The sequence below is a fragment of the Balaenoptera borealis genome, assembly GCF_965194805.1.
Source record: "Balaenoptera borealis genome assembly, chromosome: 9".
NCBI classification, from domain to species: domain Eukaryota; kingdom Metazoa; phylum Chordata; class Mammalia; order Artiodactyla; family Balaenopteridae; genus Balaenoptera; species Balaenoptera borealis.
The window spans coordinates 107413311-107434333 of NC_138873.1; the positions used below are offsets into that span (position 1 = coordinate 107413311).

A 21023-nucleotide genomic window follows, 5' to 3' on the forward strand; every position below is an offset into this window, starting at 1 on the left:
GGTAAAGACCAAATCTTTGGCCTAGGCCCATCATTTCTGTTGGATTTTATATTTACAGGGAAAATGCTCATGGTCTGAAGTAACCTAATGAGGTCACACAAACCTCAGTAGGAAATGTACAACATACACTGTCACAATGATGCTCAACAGCATAGAAGCAGGAACAGGAAAAGCAGAGGCCAAGCTGGCTTCTAGCATAGCTGTGCATATCTAAGGAGGAAGAGTTTAAAGCCTAAAGGATGACATGTGTGTTACAGAGACGGTGAAGAGGTATGTCTTAGGGCTACATCTTGGTGTATGGGACATGAATTGTGGAAGCTGTCCTGAGATAGAAAACCACAATTTCAAAAATTAAGATTTCTGGTGAGAATGCAGACAGAATTCTTGGGTTTCACACACCTTGACACCTAGACCTAACCACACACATTTTGGATTTGAGTTTTAACTATTCTCTATAAAGAACATGAGTTTCTGCAGAGAAGTTACTGTGATTTTTGTGCCCTCAGGAAGCTGTGAAGAGCTTTGCCTAAAGGAATCAGTGCTTTGCCTCAGTCCATCAGCTGGGGATCAAGAGGAGGATTCCCATCAGGGAAAGGCTTTCAGAGGTGGGATTAGCACAGGGCCATGTTGGAAAGTGGATGGCTTCCTAGTTCCCTGCAGACACTGCCTCTAAAAGATGCTGGAAGGATAGGTCTTCCCAGTCTGACTTCATTCTTCTCTTTGAACCAGTTCCTTCGGAATCTAATAGACTCACACTTATAGACTAGAATAGGAACATAAAACCTAAAGCCAACTAAACACAACATTTGATTGTTATAAAATAACATGTCTGGTCTCTATTGGTTTATGCCATAAGGATTTGGAATCACTAAAATTGTCACACAGCAGGCCATCTTTCTGATTTTGCTGTTCAACTGTATTAGAAGGATGTTGCCATGAGTTTGTGTGAATATGAAATACAGTCCCATTTTAACTGTCTCTATGGCAATAATTGCTTATCTCTATGGCAATAGCACTTTGCCTCTACAACAATAACCAGTGAAAAGAAGTACTGATTCCCTTTTAACAATTTTTTCATTTTTTTCCTTTTTATAGTTTCACCTTTTCAAATGTCTTATTTTATTTGGTTAGACCAAGAATTCTGTGCTAAATTGTTCCTCTTCTCCATTGTTTCCTTCACTGAATTCCAAAAAAAAAAAAGGTTCTCATCTGAATTTGACAGAAAACTCTGACCCAGATTAAAGTTAAAGACTGATACTCTTTTACACAGTGGAAGCGGGGATGCTGTTTTGTATCCAAGAAAACACGCTGGCTTTCGAGCCCAAATGGCTGCAAACCTTGGCTATATCACAACTAACTGACCTTCTGCAGATTATTTCATCTCTAAATCCCTCAGTGTGCTCCTTTCTAAAGTAGAGGTAATGATATCTTTCCTGAAGTGTTATTGTAAAGATTAAAGATATACACATCATCTGGCATGTAATAGGCCCTCAGTAATTGATAGTGGACAAATGTAGGGCCAGATATGGGCTCTGCTACTGATAGGGTATGTGACTTTGGTCAGGTCACTCCATCCCCATATTCACAGTCTGCTCCTCCAGGGAGCTTCCAAAGTTGCTACCTAAATTTAAGACCCTAAGCTTTTGGTTGTTGTCGTTATTCTTAATCTCAATAGTACACTTACTGTTTATTTAACAAAGCAGCCAGGATCCCAGACTTCTAGGTAGATACTGTAACTAAATCTGGAAAACCACTGGTGCCATGCCTGTCTGTTTGGAGATAGTTTGTTATGCAGTTGTCTTCTGTAGTGTAATGACACAAATGACCCAAAAACATTTCATTGGTACTTGTACTTTGCTATATTAAGAAGCTCCTCTCTTCCATGTATTTATTTGTCATTAGTCAAATCCTAGCTCTCCTGAATGATTTATACAGAAGAATTTTTTCGGCTTTAATTTTATAATTTCTGCCCCTTAACACGTAATCCATCACCTGCAAAATTGTATCAACTGTCTCTATAGATGCATTAAATAATTCTGTAGTGCTAAATCCTCATGAATTCATAAATGAATTAGTTCTCTTTTGTCCTTAAATAATGTCTTTTGCATAGTCCAGAATATTTTTCTGCGTTTGTTGCCCACGTAAATTTTTCATGTGAAGAACTTTAACTTTAGAAATGTAACTAATGACTTATGTGGTTAGTTTAATGTGTTTTCTTTAATTTTATCTTCTGTTTTGGTCGGTGGCATATGAATACGAGAGAGCAGGTGTGAATGAGTGTGCCCTTGTGTATATGTCCTAAAATATTTATCAACCAAAATGCAGTTCTTTTAGATACCATTAAAATTCATACTATGGGCTTAGGGGAAAATTCATGTTTTTTCCTTTAAAGTTACATCAGAGAATGAAGATACTTTTTAATAAAAGTTAAACTGAATTGAAAACCCAATAATAACAGGCTGTAATGGTCACATAACCTTATATGCTGGACAGTAATTTTATTCAAGTTGCAGCTGATAACTACAAAATAGGATTTTATATTCGTAGGGACTGAACAGTTCATACAGGAATGATTTACATTGGATAAAAGTTCATATATCCAAATATATATTCTGATATCAAATAAAGCTTGATACGCTGAAATTATTAAAAGGGCTCTAAAGTGCAGTAGGAATACAGGGGGATATAGTTGGGACGAAGATACTGAAATGTTTCCTTTGCCACTACAAAACGTTTTAATGGTCAACTTCAATATCCATTTGGGCTACTTTATTACTTTTTGAAGTATGAACCTTCCTCCTTTTGAAGAATCTTGTCTTCATTATTTGAGAGCCTTAATTGTCCTCTCCTTTTTTCTAGGCAGTCTCCTTTTGCTTTCCCCAAACTCATTGCCTGATTAATTCTCTTTTAACTTTCCCTAACTCCTTCAATTTTTTCTTTGCCTTCCCTAAAATGTAATAATGTTTTTACTAAAGAGGATAATCTCTATCATCTTTAAAATTTATTCCAAGAATCCATAATATTTCAAAAAGTATCCTAGTAGATTAGAAATATGTAATGTTTACTTCTAAAATATCAATTTCTTAACAGCAAAGTAAGTATATTATTGAGCAGTACACTTTAGACTACATAGGCAAAGTTGTAATTGGTTTGTGTGCCCTTTTTAATGACATATAAATTTTTGTAGTGAAATAGAGCACTCAGTCTTAGAGTGTGTGTTTTTATGTGTTTGTGCGTGCATGTGTGTAGTGAGGAAGAGTAATTGTTATTTGGGGATTATTTTGGGTTGTTTGGTTTTATGATCCAAAGACCAAAACTGTTTTCTGAGCTTGAGGGGAAAGAAAGGATGTTCACAAATATAGAGCTCCTGTATTCATTTTCCTCCCAACAGTCATTCTTTTTTTTTTTTAATTAATTTATTTATTTATTTAATTTTGGGTGTGTCAGGTCTTCGTTTCTTTGCGAGGGCTTTCTCCAGTTCCGGCGAGCAGAGGCCACTCTTCATCGCGGTGCGCGGGCCTCTCACTGTTGCGGCCTCTCCCGTTGCGGAGCACAGGCTCCAGACGCGCAGGCTCAGTAGTTGCGGCTCACGGGCCCAGTTGCTCCGCGGCATGTGGGATCTTCCCAGACCAGGGCTCGAACCCGTGTCCCCTGCATTGGCAGGCAGGCTCTCAACCACTGCGCCACCAGGGAAGCCCCAGTCATTCTTTTTGTTGTTGTTGGTTAGCTATCTTATATAGAGTAGTGTGTGTGTGTTCATCCCAAGCTCATGATTTATCCCTCCCCTCCATGTTTCCACTTTGGTAACCATAAGTTTGTTTTCAATATCTGCAAGTCTGTTTCTGTTTTGTTAATAAGTTCACTTGTATCATTTTTTAGATTCCATGTATGAGTGACATCCTACGATATTTGTCTGTCTGACTTACTTCACCTAGTATGATAATCTCTAGGTTCATCCATGTTGCTGCAAATGGCATTATTTCATTCTTTTTCATGGCTGAGTAGTATTCCATTGTATATATGTACCACATCTTTTTTATCCATTCCTCTGTTGATGGATATTTAGATTGTTTCCATGTCTTGGTGGATTCTTGGGTGGCCATCAAGGAGGACATAAGGGGCCAAGTTTGAGTTATGTTTTGGAAGAGAAACAGTGACCACAGTGATGAATGGCCTTCTGGCAGGTGAATATGGAGGATAACTTACTGTTTAGTGTCCTGAGAAAAGGGTAGGTGGAGGTACCCTGTTAGAGATGGAAAAGGCTGCTAAGGGAAAGAATATTTTGATGAAGAGTGGGTGGAAATCAAGAGTTAAGCTCCAGAGATGCTACACTGGAGATGCCTGGAGACATACCATTGAAGAGTTGAAGTAGGCAGGTTTGGAGTTCAGAAGAAGAGTTCTTATACCCGTTCGACCCATACTGAAGATATTTGTGTTAAACAGGTGTCTCACCAGATTGTAGTTTCTTTCTATGCAAGGATTTTTTTCTTTTTAAATTTTGGATCTTCCACGGTGTTTTTTACAAGGCGGAGAATGGTTGAGGTGAAGGATAAAAGGAAACTGACATATATCAAGTCCTACTGTGTGTAAGAAATGAGCTGTCTTTGGCTTAATCCTCATGAAAGGCTATTGATTTTCTACAGATGGTCAAGGTAAAATGCAGTTAAATGACTTGCCAAAGATCACAATGTAATTGGAAAACCAAGTGTCTTTGTCTTCAGGGCTCAAAGATATCACATTAAACCCCAGTGCTTGCTAGTGAGCCTTTGGAAAACCTCATTCATTACAAAAATTTACAAGGAGCTGTGTCAAACCTACTAGATGTTAGGACCCTAGTACATATCAGTAAATAGGGAGAATTCCTTTCCTTTTGGAGCTTATAGTGCAGTGTGTGAGGCTGATAATAAATCAACATAAAGCTGGATAATATTTACCTATGAATATAGAGCCATAAAGAAAATAAACAGGTGATATAATAGAGAGGAATGAGGGAGATGAACTTCTTTAGATTGGGCGGTTCAGACAGACCAAGCTAAGGAAAAAACAATTTAGCAGACACTCGAGGATAAGAGTAGAAAAGAATATTCTAGTTAGAGAGGAAGAGCCCTGTGGTGGAGAGGAAAGACCAGGGGCAGCGAGCAGGACGGTGGTTTGGTCGTGACCCACAGACAGGCAGGCGCCAGCCATGCGGAGCCTGGGAGGCCCTCGTGTGGATTTGGATTTTACTCTAAAAGCACTGATGGGCCACTGAATTCTTTCAAGTAAGAGAACAACATGGTGTGATTTACATTTTTAAAAGTTAACGCTGGTTTCTGAGAGAAGGACTTGAAGGAACAAGACTGGAATCAAGGAAGCCTGTCAGGCAGCCCTTGAATTAGCTCAGGTGAGAGATACTGGAGGCTTCCAGAAGGATCTGGAAAGGAGACAGAGGGAAGAAGCATGGTGTTGATGGATGGTTGTAGGAGATGCAGGAAAACCAGGACAACCCTTGCGTTTTTGGTTCAAACATCTGAGTACCTGGTGGCACCTTCTAGGAAGATGGAGGAGAAGTGCCTTGGTGGCAGGAAATCAAGAGTTTTTTCCCAAAAAATGTTTGTTGAACTAGAGAACCACAATATTGGTCACATCAGATAATTGTTCTTCTATGATTAAATACCACATTTTCTTGCATGACCATTCAGTTATGAATTGTCTGGGGTGGCTTCCAGGTCCTCCTAGCAGACTCGGTGGCCCTCAAAGCTGAAAATATTTACTTTTTGGCCCTTTATAGGAAGTTTACCAACTCTGCAGTAGAGCATGGCCAGAACCTAATTTTAGAGTATGGTTTTCCTTTTTCTAAACCAGTGGCCCTTTTCCATAATTTTTATAAAGCCTTTGACTTCTTGTAAAGCCACTCTGGCATTATTAAAATACATCTTTCTGTTTCACAGTTAGTTTACTATTGTGGTTTATCTTTTTATCTCTCCATTTTTTTTTTTTTGGTGTCTTTCCCTGATTATTTCTCTTTACCCTCTAAAAGTGAATCTCTCCTAAACTACACTTCTCAGCCTCTTTTCTCTCATTTTCTTGATGTCTACACAGCTCACTATGTCTCTTCTGCAGGTGTCTGCACGGAGGCCAGCCGACCAAAGAAGCTTCCACTATTTAGTGAAGGTCCCCGACCCCACTCACCGTTCTCTAGCAGATCATTTACTGTTACTGACATTCGATCTAGCTCTGTTTGTTTGTCCCCTGTCTCTCCTCAGATACCATGCTGGTCCCATGAGGGCAAGGACTTTAACTGTTTTGTTCACTGGTGTATTTCCAGTGCCCACAACTGTGCTTGGCATGTGATAGGTACTCAATTGATATTTGTTGAATGAATGAATCTGTCCATTGTATTCTCTCTTTTGGGGGAAACTTATCCATGTCCACATTATCAACTATTACTTCTTTTTTAAAAAATGTATTTTATTCACGTATAATTGATTTACAATGTTGTGTTAATTTCTGCTTTACAGACACGTGACTCAGTGTATGTATACAACTTCTTCCATATTCTTTTCCATTGTGGTTTATCCCAGGATACTGAATATAGTTCTCTGTGCTCTACAGTAGGGCCTCGTTGTTTACATTACTTCTAATTAGAAGACAACCAGTTTACATCTCTAAGTTCTAAATTTGATCATGCTCTAGATCTCAGATCACTTAGCCTAAAGTGTCATTTCCAGCCCTTTGTTTGACTGCTTCTCTACCTAAACCTTCATGCTCTATTAAAAACATTACTCTTTTTCTAGGGTGCAGTAAGTTCCCTCACCTCATACCCAGACACTGCTATTCTGATACTTCTGGAACATCACAGCCCTTTTCCAGGCCCTGGGTCTGCACAGGCTCTTTCTTCTTCCCCTAACTTATACTCAGCTGTCAAACCACAGCCCACATTCTCCCTCTTCAGAGAGGCCTTCCTTGGCCGACTGACCGCGTGCCATCTCATCAGTTATTTCTTTCATGCCACCTGTCACAACCTTGAATCATCTGAATTGTTTCTTCACTAACGAACTGTGTGCATTCCCCCACTAGACTGCAAGCTCATTAAGGACAAAGACTTTGTGTCTCTTGCTCACTTGCTAGGTCCTCAGTGGTAAGACCCTGCTTGCAACACTCTCAGGGATCAATAGAAGTTTGCTGGATGAATGAATTTCCAGACAGAACTCTTGAGTCTACAGTGATCATCCTCTTGTCAAGTCGTAGCACTTGGCATTGCCAGTACTCTTCTGGGGATTGATGATCACTATCTCGGGAAGCCCTGGGATTGTTGACTTCGGTTGTTGTTTCCTGACTGCATGGGTGCTTGACTTCTCACAGGTTCCTGCCTCACTCCCCTGGTAAGGTTTGAATACCCATAGATATCAAAACAATACATCACACACACACGCACACACACAATGCTGCATACACAAACGCTCTCATTTGTTTTTACTTGGTTTATTATCATCTAAAGGTCCTTCCTCTAGGAAGGAAGGACAGGAATACTGTTCTTCATTTCACTGGTTGGGAGAAGAGGGAGAGTTTACTTCCTAAAGCATTTTCTTTATTGATTTGGTTTTACCATTCAGGTATACATGCAAAATTGATTTGCATATCACATTTTGTTTTGTATTTGTGTGAGGAATGAAATCATGAACTACTTGTGTAGAGAAGATGAAAATTTATCAGTGACATACCCTTTTTAAAACCTGAAAGAAAATTGGTATAATCAGGTTAAATTTCCCTCATTAAACTTTACATACCGTAGAAAGAAAAAGGCCATCAGAAAGAACATGCAATAGTTCACAGAAAAAGTGCAGAAAATAAGATATTTTAGAATGTATTTCTCTTTAAAGAAAGATTGTAATATTTAAAAATACTTTCTCCGATATATGTCTGCAACATGGGTAGGCAAACCTTTTCTGTAAAGGGCCAGATAGTAAATATTTCAGGGTTTGTGGAACATACAGTCTCTGCTGTAACTGTTAAACTCTGCTCTTGTTGCCTAAAAGCAGCCCTAGGCTTCATGTGAATGAATGGTGTGTCTGTGTTCCAATAAAGCTTTATTTGTGGACACTGAGATTTGAATTTTATTTAATTTTCACATGCCAAGAAATACAATTCTTCTTTTGATGTTTTTCAACCACTTAAAAATGTGAAAACCACTTTTAGCTTGCAGACTATCCACAAACATCTGTAGGACAGATCTGGACCGTAGGCTGTAGTTTGCCTGTCCCTGGTTGAGAGAGTTCAGCTTGAACAAGGGTGGTGTGTCTGCCTGGGGATGTACCATGTAATCATGTAAACATGTGTGTCAGCAGGATTACATGTTGGGGAGTAGGAGTGACCTGAGAAGAAGCTGAGGAGATCCTCCGTAGAGAGCACTGAAGTCTGGCCAAAAGGCCAAGAGCAGAAATAAGAAACATGCCTTGTACTGCAGAGGATCCCAGGCTTTGAAACCGGCTCATGGATAAAAAAACAGAATCTGAAGCTGATAATTCACAAATAATTCACAAGTTTTTCGATTTTGACGCCAGAAAGGAATAGACAAAATGGTTAATTATTTAAAGTTTCACTATGTATAATATGTCATTGGAAAGTAGCAAGTTGAAAAAAATCTTTGACTTGCCACATGGTTACTTTCTTGACTGCCTATCAAGTTTGCCTACTTTTAAATATCAGGGGAGCCTGCTTTTTCTCTGAAAACAAATCTGTGAACTCCTAGTGGGAAGAACGTTTCTCAGCTAAATCTCTGTGTGCTGCTCTAGGATGTGGGGATGCCACACCCTGTAGTGGGGATGGCGGAGGCTGCACTGATGGATGCTCTCAGCTCTCAGCACCCTGGTCCTTGCAGACGCCCCTCCCACCTCCTCTGTTTCCTGGGAAACGGTGGCTCCAGGCTGCTCTCAGGGAGCCTGCCCTTTCCCCGCAACCCTCAGCACTCCAATCCCAGCCTTCGGGAAGGAGACAGAGTAAACGGGGGAAATAGAGTGGGGAGGAGAGAAACTCAGAATCTCTCTCTTTGAACGTCTGCGTGTTTCCTGGAAACGATGTTGGAGATCATGATGGACGAATTAAAGTGTGTGTATGTATGATATCTGCATTCCCTTTTGATAACCATTGCTCTTCAGTGGTGCCTAGTTTTTTGTTTTTGTTTTTGTTTTTTTAAATTAATTAATTTATTTTTGGCTGTGTCGGGTCTTCGTTTCTGTGCGAGGGCTTTCTCTAGTTGCGGCAAGTGGGGGCCACTCTTCATCGCGGTGCGCGGGCCTCTCACTATCGCGGCCTCTCTTGTTGCAGAGCACAGGCTCCAGACGCGCGTGCTCAGTAGTTGTGGCTCACGGGCCCAGTTGCTCCGCGGCATGTGGGATCTTCCCAGACCAGGGCTCGAACCCGTGTCCCCTGCCTTGGCAGGCAGATTCTCAACCACTGCGCCACCAGGGAAGCCCGGTGCCTAGTTTTGATCTTCTGCTGGGCAAGAAAGATAGTTTGATTTCCTCTAATTGAGTCACTATGTCCGTCTTTTATATTTAGTGCAAAAATATTACAGTAAGGCGAAGTAAATTTGCTGTTTATGTGTTAAGTATAATCAAACTGCATCACACAGTACAAAATCCTATACTTCTGAGTAGACAACTGAGATTTGAATCACAATGCCACCACTTAAGTGTCCTCTTCCTCATTTAAGAAAGGAAGGTACAGATAGTAACAATAAGGATACTGACAACACCAATACCTCCTAGCCTTGTTTTAAATATTAAATAAGGTATCATGTTTAAGGCATCTGGCCAAGTGCTGTGCTAGAAACAGGGCCTAGCACAGAGGAACCACATGATAAATATGTGCTGAATCAGTTAAGGACAGTGCCAAGGCCATGGCAAGTGTGCAATAAAATCAGCTGTGCTTCCCTTCCCTCCCAAATACCCTCAGTAGTTTACAAGCCACTCAGCATTGCCATAGGAAAACAATGGCTTCTTAAGCTGCTAAGTGCCAGGGGGGTCACACTACATAGAGGCTCTGCTCAGCCCCCGTGTGCTTGATATGGGTTCAAGAGCAGAACTGAGTTCCTTTTTGTTTTTTTCTTAATTATTTTATTGAGGTAGAGTTGATTTACAATGTTGTGTTAATTTCTGCTGTACAGCAAAGTGATTCCGTTATACATAGACATACATTCTTTTTCATATTCTTTTCTATTATGGTTGAGTCGCTTTCTAACACACTGATGCAATGCATCATTTCCTCCCTCCCAAGTTTTACTTACAGGATTTTGAAACTGTGCAGGTGACCATCTAGTAATATCGAGTGATGTTTTCCACAAGCAATTCCATTTTGATAACTGGCCAATTTTCTAATATTGGTGAGTCAGGACCCCGTTTGTAAGTTGTTCCCTCTGAATAGACATGAGAAATGATGCAAACCTTAAATATATGGGAAACATCAATAGAAGGAAGCAATGAGAAGGACTGCTTTTAGGGCATCCCGTAAACAGCTTCTTCTTCATCTGCCCCCGACGATGAAGGGCCTATGATTATTAGGGGTCCTCCCTTGGAAGTTCCCTCCACTCACTATAGAATGTGAGTCACTGCATTAAGCACTTAGGTCAGTGCTTAAAAGTAGTGCTTTTGAAGTTCTCTGTGCAGTCTGTGGCCATGGCTACAATGGAAGTATTGAATTTGTCATTCACGATGCAGCCAATAGATTTTTAACCTAACTGACCTCGTGTAGCCAAATAACCAGAGAAGGCACCCTCTTGCCTCTGGCAGAAGCTATCAGAAAAAAGGAAGGAAAGGAGGGAGGGGGGGGAGGGAGAGAGGGAAGGGATGAGTAAAAGGAAGGCTTATTCACTCCCTAGTGGTGCATTAAAGTACTAAAGGATGATCTCTATTTATTTTAAGTGCAATTCCTGCCTTTGATCATCTGAATATAGTCAGCATTAAGTTTTGACTATGTGATCCCATGCCTAAGGTCACTGAAGGACAACCAAAACAGAATGTTTGTTGTAAAAGTCAAATACTTTATCATACTATGGACATACAATGAGGTAGCTCCCAAGTTCCCTTGGAAGTGATTATGAGAAAACCTACTGGAATAGCCAACACTTCCATAGGACCACCCATGCTCCAGGTGCTAGTTAGGCACCCAACTCCCGCGTCTTGGCATATAGTTACTTATTTCATCCTCCAGCATCCTAGTGAGGTAGATAATATTATTATTCCCATGGTACAGAGGAGGAAATTGAGACACAGAGATGTTAGGCAATTTGCCCAGTGTCACACAACATATAAAATGAACTTGGAATTTATCTTCTAAAATGAGACTTTTGAGAGTGATAGGGGATGCTAATTATAATTGTACAAAATATCAGAGGTGAACTGGCACCAGCCTTAAAAAACTAGGACATCATAGTTAGCCTAAACTACCAAGGACTTGAATCCAGGGCCCAGATCCAGAGTCCACACTTACCCTACTCTGGTAAACTGCCACCTACCTCTGCTGGCCCTCATTTGCCCATTCTGCTGTTTCCTACACCATTTACCGTACACTTTCACTCTCTAGCATTTTCCTTCCAGATGCCTTATTTTTTCTCATTATATCTTTTTTTAATTGAAGTATAGTTCATTTCAATGTTGTGTTAGTTTCAGGTGTACAGCAAAGTGATTCAGTGATATATATACTTATATATTCTTTTTCAGATTCTTTTCCCTTATAGGTTATTACAAAATATTGAGTAGAGTTCCCTGTGGTCCTTGTTGATTATCTATTTTTTTATATATAGCAGTATGTATATGTTAATCCCAAACTCCTAATTTATCCCTTATTTTCTTGTTCATGATGCAACTGATTCAACTGTAGTGGGCCATTCACATTACAAGGATGAAAAGGACAAGAGTCCCCATCATCCAGGACCTCAATTAATAGGGACAAAGGGCTGAAACCTCATGATTTTCCTCAGGAACAGGTTAGAAGCACCACCTGCTTTGATGAACCAAAGGAGAGCTCAGTGGTTACAAAAAACAAAAGCAGAAGAACAGCTCATGTGCTTTTAGGCCCATTTGCAAAAATTCCCTTATGCTTTCTGATGAGCAAAAATCTATACTGAACCTCAATCCTTTGAGAGCTTGGCCAATAACAGACATGATGCTGTCAGAAGATTTTATGCTGCATATCCAAATGCAAAATGAAAGTATTAAAAATGCAAACTGAAAGTCAGCTGGGTTTGTTCCAAGGTTTATCCATGATGAGTCACCTATTTTTATTGCATAAGAAATCAAATCTAGAGTTGTAATTAAAACACGATACCGTGAATTTAGGGTAGTTCTTGGAGCATTCAAGATGTGCCTATTTGTTCAGGGACATTGTGTCCTTTGAGATTTTTTTTTAACCACTTTAATCTTCTGTAAGAAAGACGTTTTCTCAATTTTTGAGGAAAGACGCTCTATCATCTAAACACCCACAATGATTGGTTTTAATGCAACAATTGTCACAGAAGCAAAGTACGTAGATTGTGCCCTCATACTTTGCACTGATGTCCTTTGGCAGCACTAGACACATATGTACTCTAGACATACTTTAAGGCATTCTTTTTTTTTATTGAAGTATAGTTGATTTATAATGTTGTATCGTTTTCAGATTCTTTTCCTTATAAGTTGTTACAATATATTGAGTTTAGTTCCCTGTGCTATATAGTAGGTCCTTGTTAGTTACTATTTTATATGTAGTAGTGTGTATATGTTAATCCCAACTTCCTAGTTTATCCCTCCCCCACCCCTTCCTCTTTGGTAACCATCAGTTTGTTGTCTATGTCTGTGAATCTATTTCTGTTTTGTAAATAAGTTCATTTGTATCACTTTTTTAGATTCCGCATAGAAATGATATCATAAGCTATTTTTCTTTCTCTGTCTGACTTACTTCACTTAGTATGATCATCTCTAGGTCCATCCATGTTGCTGCAAATGACATTATTTCATTCCTTTTTTATGGCTGAGTAATATTCCATTGTATATATGTATCACATCTTCTTTACCCATTCATCTGTTGATGGACATTTAGGTTGCTTCCATGTCTTGGCTATTGTGAATAGTGCTGCTATGAACATTGGGGTGCATGTATCTTTTTGAATTATGGTTTTCTCTGGATATATGTAAGGTATTCATTTTTAATCTTACCTCTTTTGAGCTCCCTAGTTCCCTAAAGACTAACTGCATTTAAATTTTGCCTGAGGGTTTTGGAGAACTTCAGTGAAGAAGGGAAGGAATTGAGGATTGGATTGGTCCAAGTGTGGTACAGGGACTGAAAGAAGGAGAAAATAAAAGTCATCTGTAAATCATTTTTGCTGTATGGAAATAGTTTTTCATGTTAATTAATTACTGCATGGTCATGAAGAACAGCAGTGTCACCTTAGGCATCTTCCTAAGTAGGTTTAAGGTAAAGATGTACAATTTTAAATACTGCATATTTTAAAGAACATGTATACTGATAATTTGAAGGCTAGATTTGAAGCTTATCAGTCTGTGAAGTCATATCCCTTTTCATAATGTATTTATTGAAAATACCATCTTACTTTTTGGACTACGTATCTACTAAAATTAATGAATACATGTTTGTTTTTATATCCTTCTGATGCTCAATACTATGCAACTTAAAGGACTTCTTGCAGAAGTTAGTGATCCTAATTGATTTTTATATTCCTTTAGTCTAGACTCAAAAGTCGATCTAATCTATATAGTCATCATTTAATACCCAATGTACCTCCAACTGAAGAATGAATGCATTTCATAATGTGAGATACATGCATGTATAATTATCTCATTTTTATATTTTTAAGAATAAGGTATTAGACCAGCATTTATTCAGGATAAAGTGATATATAATTGGTACAGAATAAGCTTCCTCCATATGTTATTTATTCCTTTTGTTTGTTTATTTATTTTTGTTTTCTATCCAATGTATATAGAAACAGAGGAATTATTAGACCTCAAGATCCAACAGTTTATCTCTTGTTTGTTTTCCTTTATAGTAGAAACCAGAAATCAGAAAAACCTTCATTTCTTTTCATCAGTTTTTAGAGCAGAGAGGTGAAATAAATTTCCTCTAAACACCAAGACAACCAAAGTTAGAGTCAAGGAATTTGGAAGTAGATGAACTTAGTTTTGCATATTGGATAAAGCTTGTAGGGCCCTTAAGAAAAAGCATGCTACTAATGTGCTGATCTGTCCATCTGTATGCACTGGAGGCTTTGGACCCTTTAGGACACATGAACTGGGTTATTTCTGGACAATCAAGACTATATTGTTCAAATTATTAAAGAAACTAAAAGAATTAGAGATGTGGTCCAAAAACAGCCTTTCACATCCATAATAATTTATGAGTTACCCAGCACCCTCTTTCCTTCAACATTTAGTTACAAAATCCTTTTTTAAGCTTATTATGTCAAATTATAGGCCAAATGAAATTCTATCCTATGCTGAAAATGGATGTGTATAATTGCCTGAAAGAGCTTTAATAAAATATAGTAATACATTACCAGTTTAATTTGCAACTAAGCCTGTGGTACGGTAATAGATTTATACAACTAATATTGTTAAATTCTTAGTTTTCATCCTCTCTTGTTTTAATTACAAGTTTCTTTTGAATGAAATCCACTTATGAGGCGTCTAATGGTTTCTTACTTCACCTTTCTTATTGGGATAGCTTTTAGAGTTTCCTCATCATATTTCCATTTAAATCTTCCAGGGAACACCTGAAACTTTAATGTGGAACAAGTGTGGACCTATGTAAAAGCTCTACAGATTACATTTCTTAATTGAAACTCTGTGCACTCAATAAGTGCTTGAGTGTTTACTATCATAGTTTTGTTATATGTAGTTACATATAGATGTGTATGTGAGTGTATATATACAATATATATAATAAAAATATATTCAGGCATAACCAAACATATTATTCATTAATTTTCTCAATATATATTAAAATACTTACTGTGAGTAAAGACAGAATTCTCCATTCACATATACACATTTGTTATTTTCAATTGTGGGTGTGCATTTTAAGAATCGTTTGTTATTACTGTCCTATTCGTTAAACACTTCTGCATATTATACTGCCTCTGTGGTTATGGCATTTTTAGTGCTTCATTATTTGAATCCTGACGGTCTGTCTCCCAGAGCAATGTGTTTGTTTTTCATGTCTTCGTGGTATCCCATCTCATCCAGGAAATATTTGTTCCAAAGATAGTGTTCAGAGGTAGGTGCAGAAAACTTGCTCTGAAGACAAAGTTCAGAGTTAAATGAAAATGTCAGTCTGTGAATCAGGTGTGTTAATCAAAATATTTAACAAAAATACAGTAGGGGATTCTAACAATGGGAATGGAGGCCAATCATGAACAACGGGGATGACCGCACCTGTCCGTGCTCGTGAAACTGTCCACCCAGCCGCTGACCGTCACTGTATGATGCCTGCTGAAAGCAACAGAAACCAAATTAATAAGGAAAAGTCAGCAGCCCTAATGAATATCCTCTAATTTGAAGGAATCAGCATGTTTTATAGCTCTGATAAATACAATTAGGACTGGAAATTTTATTCTTAATATACTGCAAGGTTTAATTTGATCAATTTTGATAGCACTGAAATATTTTAGTTGACATCATTACTTCTTTCTTCACAGTGGCTAGCATTCAGAAGCTTCCTGCAGCCTCTGTTCTAACAGACATCAACTTCCCAATGAAAGGACGGAAGGGCATGGTTGACTGGGCAAGAAACTCAGAAGACAGGGTGGTCATTCCAAAGAGCATCTTTACCCCCGTATCATCAAAAGGTAAATATGTGAAATAATTTAAGCCTCGAACAAAAAATTTATAAGTTCAATTTAATAATACACTTGGCATAAATTCCCATGTATTAAGCAATTCAGGAAACAGTCTGCAATCACGACTCTAAACTCATTTTGTAACTATAGAAAACCTAATTTGGGCTTTAAATCTGAATTTACTTGAGGAAAGGATCTATTAAAATGAAAAAAAAAAAAAAAATACAAGTGCAAATTATAGACCCGAGCTTGTCAGGGTCAAATTTCAGTGCTGGCAGTCTCATCCCAGTGTAAAGCACTTGGCCTAAGATTTTAAGTTTCGGTATTGAAATGTGTTGGATTTTCCATTCCATGCAAAATAATTGTTTCTGCCTCACTTTTTTAAAAAAAAGTTGGTATCTAAAAACAAATCTAACAAAAAATTAAGTTTTAAGCACATCTTCGGTAGCCTCTAAAATTTAATGGCCCTTTTCAAGAGTGACATTGTGGTCTTAATTCTTACGTTGGAAATTTTGACATTTTAACTGAGAGCTCCAAAAGAGAATTGGCTCTCCCCCATATCATTGGGAATTTAAACTCCTTAGCCGTAACTACAGCCGCTTCTTGTCTCAGCCTGCAGGAAAGTTACTTCATGACACAAAACCACTGAAAGTACATCTTCTGGAGCTACAATTAATGCATGCAGTGTGTGGGCTCACTTGCCCGGCACAGTTAAGAAGGCATTTCTTATACCTGGCTTTGCATCAGCAGATACTGGAATCCCCTTGTAATTAGGAGATTAAGGTTTTATAAGACACAGTATTTTTCTTGCTGTTTTGCTAATATTTTTAAATTTTATTCTTTCTAGAATTAGATGAATCATCAGTCTTTGTTCTTGGAGCAGTCCTGTACAAAAACTTAGATCTAATTTTGCCCACTCTGAGGTAAGCTACAAAGTAATAAGCTGTTGTAATCTCTGTAAATGATTCCAAATATATGATTCTAGCTCATTCTATGAAAACAGTCAAACAAAGTTTGGTAATACAAAGGGCTTTTTTTTCTTAAATGAAATAGAAAATACCCATTTAATGAACAGCTTATTAGCATATTGTGCATTGCAAAACAACTAGGAAAGACAATTTTGGTTCCTGATTATAGCTGTGTAATTCTTTTGTAACTAATCATGACTTGCCTTAAGACCAAGGGAAAAAAAGTAAGAAAAAGAAAACCTCAAGGCTCTATTAATAGAATGGATCATTTTAAAATGAATCTATCTTCTCCCTTTATTTGTACTTACTTGTACTGTTCGTCAGCATTACATGAAATTAAAGGAGTGTCATGATGGCGGGGAATACTTGGTTTTGTTCATCTGCACAAGATCTCAATTTGCCTCTAGATAAATATTCAATTACAGTTACATTAAGAAAAATGTTGTTGTTCAATTAGAGGACGAATTTTGGAAGAAATCCATTGATTTCTTTCCTCCCAGACATTAAAAAGAAACAATTACAGATAGTAATTCTACCGACATTAATTTATTTGCTCTGCCGTCTTAACTATTTTACCAGATTGTACAGAAAACATGATACGCATCTCTCTGGATGGTGCTGTTCTCACTCTTGGTGACCTGTTTCCTCCACCCCACCTCACTGTGGAGGACTGAGACAAAGTTGTATTTTAGTTAAATACAGCCACACGGCCGTGAGCACGTACCCACAGCCTCATGAATAAAGCTTTAAGTTTTTCAAGAGGAGAGACTGCGAATGATGTGTACAGTTATACCAGGGGCCTAACAAATGGTCTAATAAATAAAAACAATTAGAGTTCAGTCCAGCAGGAAAAGGTCTCCCAAGGAAGCAATAACAGCTGCAGTTAGACACGATTATTTGGAGAAAATCTATGTGCGGCGAATTATTATTATAGTCTGTGAATCATCCAGAGGGATGTTTTGACCACAGAGACAACTCTGGGAAATCTAGCTTTCTTTAACGCCCTTCCTCTCTGGATGGAATTTGGGGTTCCTGAATTTGAATAGGTTTGTGTTTGGTTTTGTTCTACTAACAGATTTTCAAAGCTAATATATTTACTCTCAACTTTGCCATGGGTTTTATTAAAACACATTGGTCTGTACGATTACTCACAGCTAAAATTGATTTATAGTTACACCAACTCTATTGCTGTGTATGTTTATTTGAGGGGAAATGTGCTAAAGTTAAAAGTACCCAGATAAGGACTTCGCTGGTGGCACAGTTGGTTAAGAATCCGCCTGCCAATGCAGGGGACACGGGTTCCATCCTTGGTCCGGGAAGATCCCACATGCTGTGGGGCAACTAAGCCCGTGCGCCACAACTACTGAGCCCATGTGCCACAGCTACTGAAGCCAGCACACCTAGAGCCCGTGCTCCGCAACAAGAGAAGCCACCGCGATGAGAGGCCCACGCACCGCAATGAAGAGTAGCCCCCGCTTGCCGCAACTAGAGAAAGCCCGCACGCAGCAATGAAGACCCAACGCAGCCATAAATAAATAAATAATTAAGTAATTAAAAAAAAAAAAAGTACCCGGATACTCAAAGTCAGACCCTTATTTCCACTGGGAGTTCGTTTGCGTAAAGCTAATCTTGCAGGAATTCTACACTAGGCACTAACTCACAATCTGATGACTTGGGTTTTAATTTCAATTTAACATAACAAGAAATTTATAAACTTGTTCAGTCACTCAGTCATCATCTGCCTTCAGTTCAACTTCAAAATAGAAGCACCTTTATATGCAACATTCATTCTGTTTGCTGCAGAGGGACATAGTGAATACAAATAAAATATTCAACATGAAATGTTGTAGATTGTGAATTAGTTTCCTTGCTACATGTTTAACAGAGTTTCATTATGACTAATCTTATTTTGAATAACACCATAGAACTCACTCACCTACACAAAGTCAGATTATTCCAAGTTTCATAAATCTATATAGTCAAGGGAATTGGAAATTTATCTAGGGATATCAGCCTTTTTGTAAAAAAAAGTGTTTCAACATTTTTGAAATTATTACAGAGGTAGTGGTCACTTGTGGGTGGACTAATGACAACATTGTAGGTGGTTGAATGGGTAAACTGGGAAAAGTCCAGAACTTCACCCCCTAGTACTACCTGGGACACAGGCAGATGCAGATTAGCCTTTGGGCAAGTCACTGACTTTATAAATCGTGGGGTTGGACTCAAAGGTTCTTTTTAACTTCAAAAATTCCCTGCCTTTATTTCAGTAAAATTGTAGGGTTGTGGCGTTCTGACATATTTTTTTAGCTTGAAGTTCTTAATAACCTTTGTATAAGAATTTGAATAAGAATTATGAATATGTATACCCACTCACACTTTCTAAGTATAATTAGGTAAATGACTATAGGAAAACAAACAACACCTTTGGATTCATTAGAAATAATGACAATAGAATGCTCAGGATGAAAAGTTTGTTTAAGCACTCTTTGAAAAGTGAAATATTAGCATTTACTTCTCATTTTCTTTTATTTCATACTGTAAAATAAGGTAACCACTAAGCAATCTCGGCTTCTTTTTTTGTTTTTTTTTTCCTTTTCAAAAAGTTGTTCCAGAAAGTTTAGTGAGTAGAATAAGCCTTTCAAAAGACAAGGGTGATGTCTTTGTTTTATAGTCACTTAACAAACATTTACTAAGCAACAATCCTCCTCACCGAACTGTCTTAATGCTTTTAAATCTCCTCTACTGTCAAAACTCCCAGAACAGTGCTTAATAAATAATACAGGTCCAAGAAATGTTTACTGGAATAACTGTCTTAACTGATAAAATATTCTATATAAGCCATTTTTTTAAAATGAGATACATAGAAGTTTAGTGTTTACACTATTCAAATATTTTAGGAACAAAGGAATAAAATACATATATTCTATTGTTTTACTGTAAAATTCGACTGTGTGAATTGAACCCAATAGAAAAGGAAATATCTTCTTATTCAACATGAAAAAATATACAAATTTGCTCTATATGTTTACTTATTATTACTAAATTTTCGTGACACATTTTCTTCTGTGATCATTTTACTAATAATTATCTGTTGAATATTTTGGAGCCAAGTTTCCCAGACACAGAATAATGTTAGGCTTGCTGTTAAGTCACCAGAAATTTTATATTTTGATACAATATTTTAAAACAATACTTTGCATAATTCCCCTCATGGGGACCCAGAAGGAGAACTTGACATAATGTTTTGAATAGATATAATTTAGAAATTTTCCTTCCTACAAAGACAGAAGTAACTTTTCATGTTGACTCTTTCATTTCGATATTTCTTTTTCTTCTCTTGCCCTAATATGCATTCGACTATTCTTTAATCTGTAATTTCAATTTTACTGCTGGATTGTCTTTCCTTTTACAATTAAGTGGATTCAAATTATGCCTTCGTCTGAAGGAAATGTGCTCTACTCAAGTCCAAACTAAATAAGGGCTATTCTCAGCCTCCCAACTGTATTCTTCGGAATAATGTCTTACAGTAAAAAGCATAGAGCCAGTGGACATTAGTGCTGCACGCCCTTTAAAGGTTATGCCGTCCAGAACTCTGATTCTACAGACAAGAGAAACTTATTGCCTCACTGACTGGCCAAAGATGATATGTCCAGTAGGTGGGTGGGTTCTAATGCATCTCAAGTCTTTGGTCCTCCAAAACCAGGACACTTCCACTGTCTTGCTGCCTCTGTGATGTTCATATCTATTCCTTTACGCAGTACAAGTTTCTACATTCCTTTGAATACACATATATCTTCCACAGAAAATCTTGAAAGGCCCAGGGGGAAGTAGCTGTGCTTGGGCAGCTCAAGGTGCTTGGGGTCAACTTGGTGGCCCTAACACAGCCTATGGGCAACAAGGCCTGGACTCTTCCCACCCTTCATGATCACTTTTGGGGCTGATAGCTGAAAGCTGGCCAGCCAAGGGCAAGGGGTCCTTTGGGGGGAGCTGAGACCACCCACACAGGCCCCATTCACATTAGGGAACTGATGACTACCCACAGCATGGTGTGTTCTTACTCTGCTGGTGAGGATTTTAACTGTAGTACCTTTTAGTAGGACAATTTGGTAACTCCAGGAGGCTTTAAAAATACATTTTCATTGATCCAGCAATGCCACTTGTAAGAATGTGCCTGACAGAAATTATCTCTAAGGAAAAAGAAGTATATCCAATCATACATTCAAGCCAAGGACTTCAAGAAACAG

General features: G+C 38.1%; 1 protein-coding gene across 3 annotated transcripts in view; it reads left to right on the plus strand.

Annotated features, from left to right (window-relative positions):
• ADGRB3 (adhesion G protein-coupled receptor B3) overlaps positions 1–21023 on the plus strand; it is a 790409-nt gene that overhangs the window by 405042 nt on the left and 364344 nt on the right. For all 3 annotated transcript variants that reach the window (XM_082405028.1, XM_082405030.1, XM_082405029.1), the window contains 2 exons: positions 15671–15820; positions 16659–16734. In XM_082405028.1, the coding sequence (XP_082261154.1) occupies positions 15671–15820; positions 16659–16734 (226 nt within the window). The remainder of the gene's footprint in view (positions 1–15670; positions 15821–16658; positions 16735–21023) is intronic.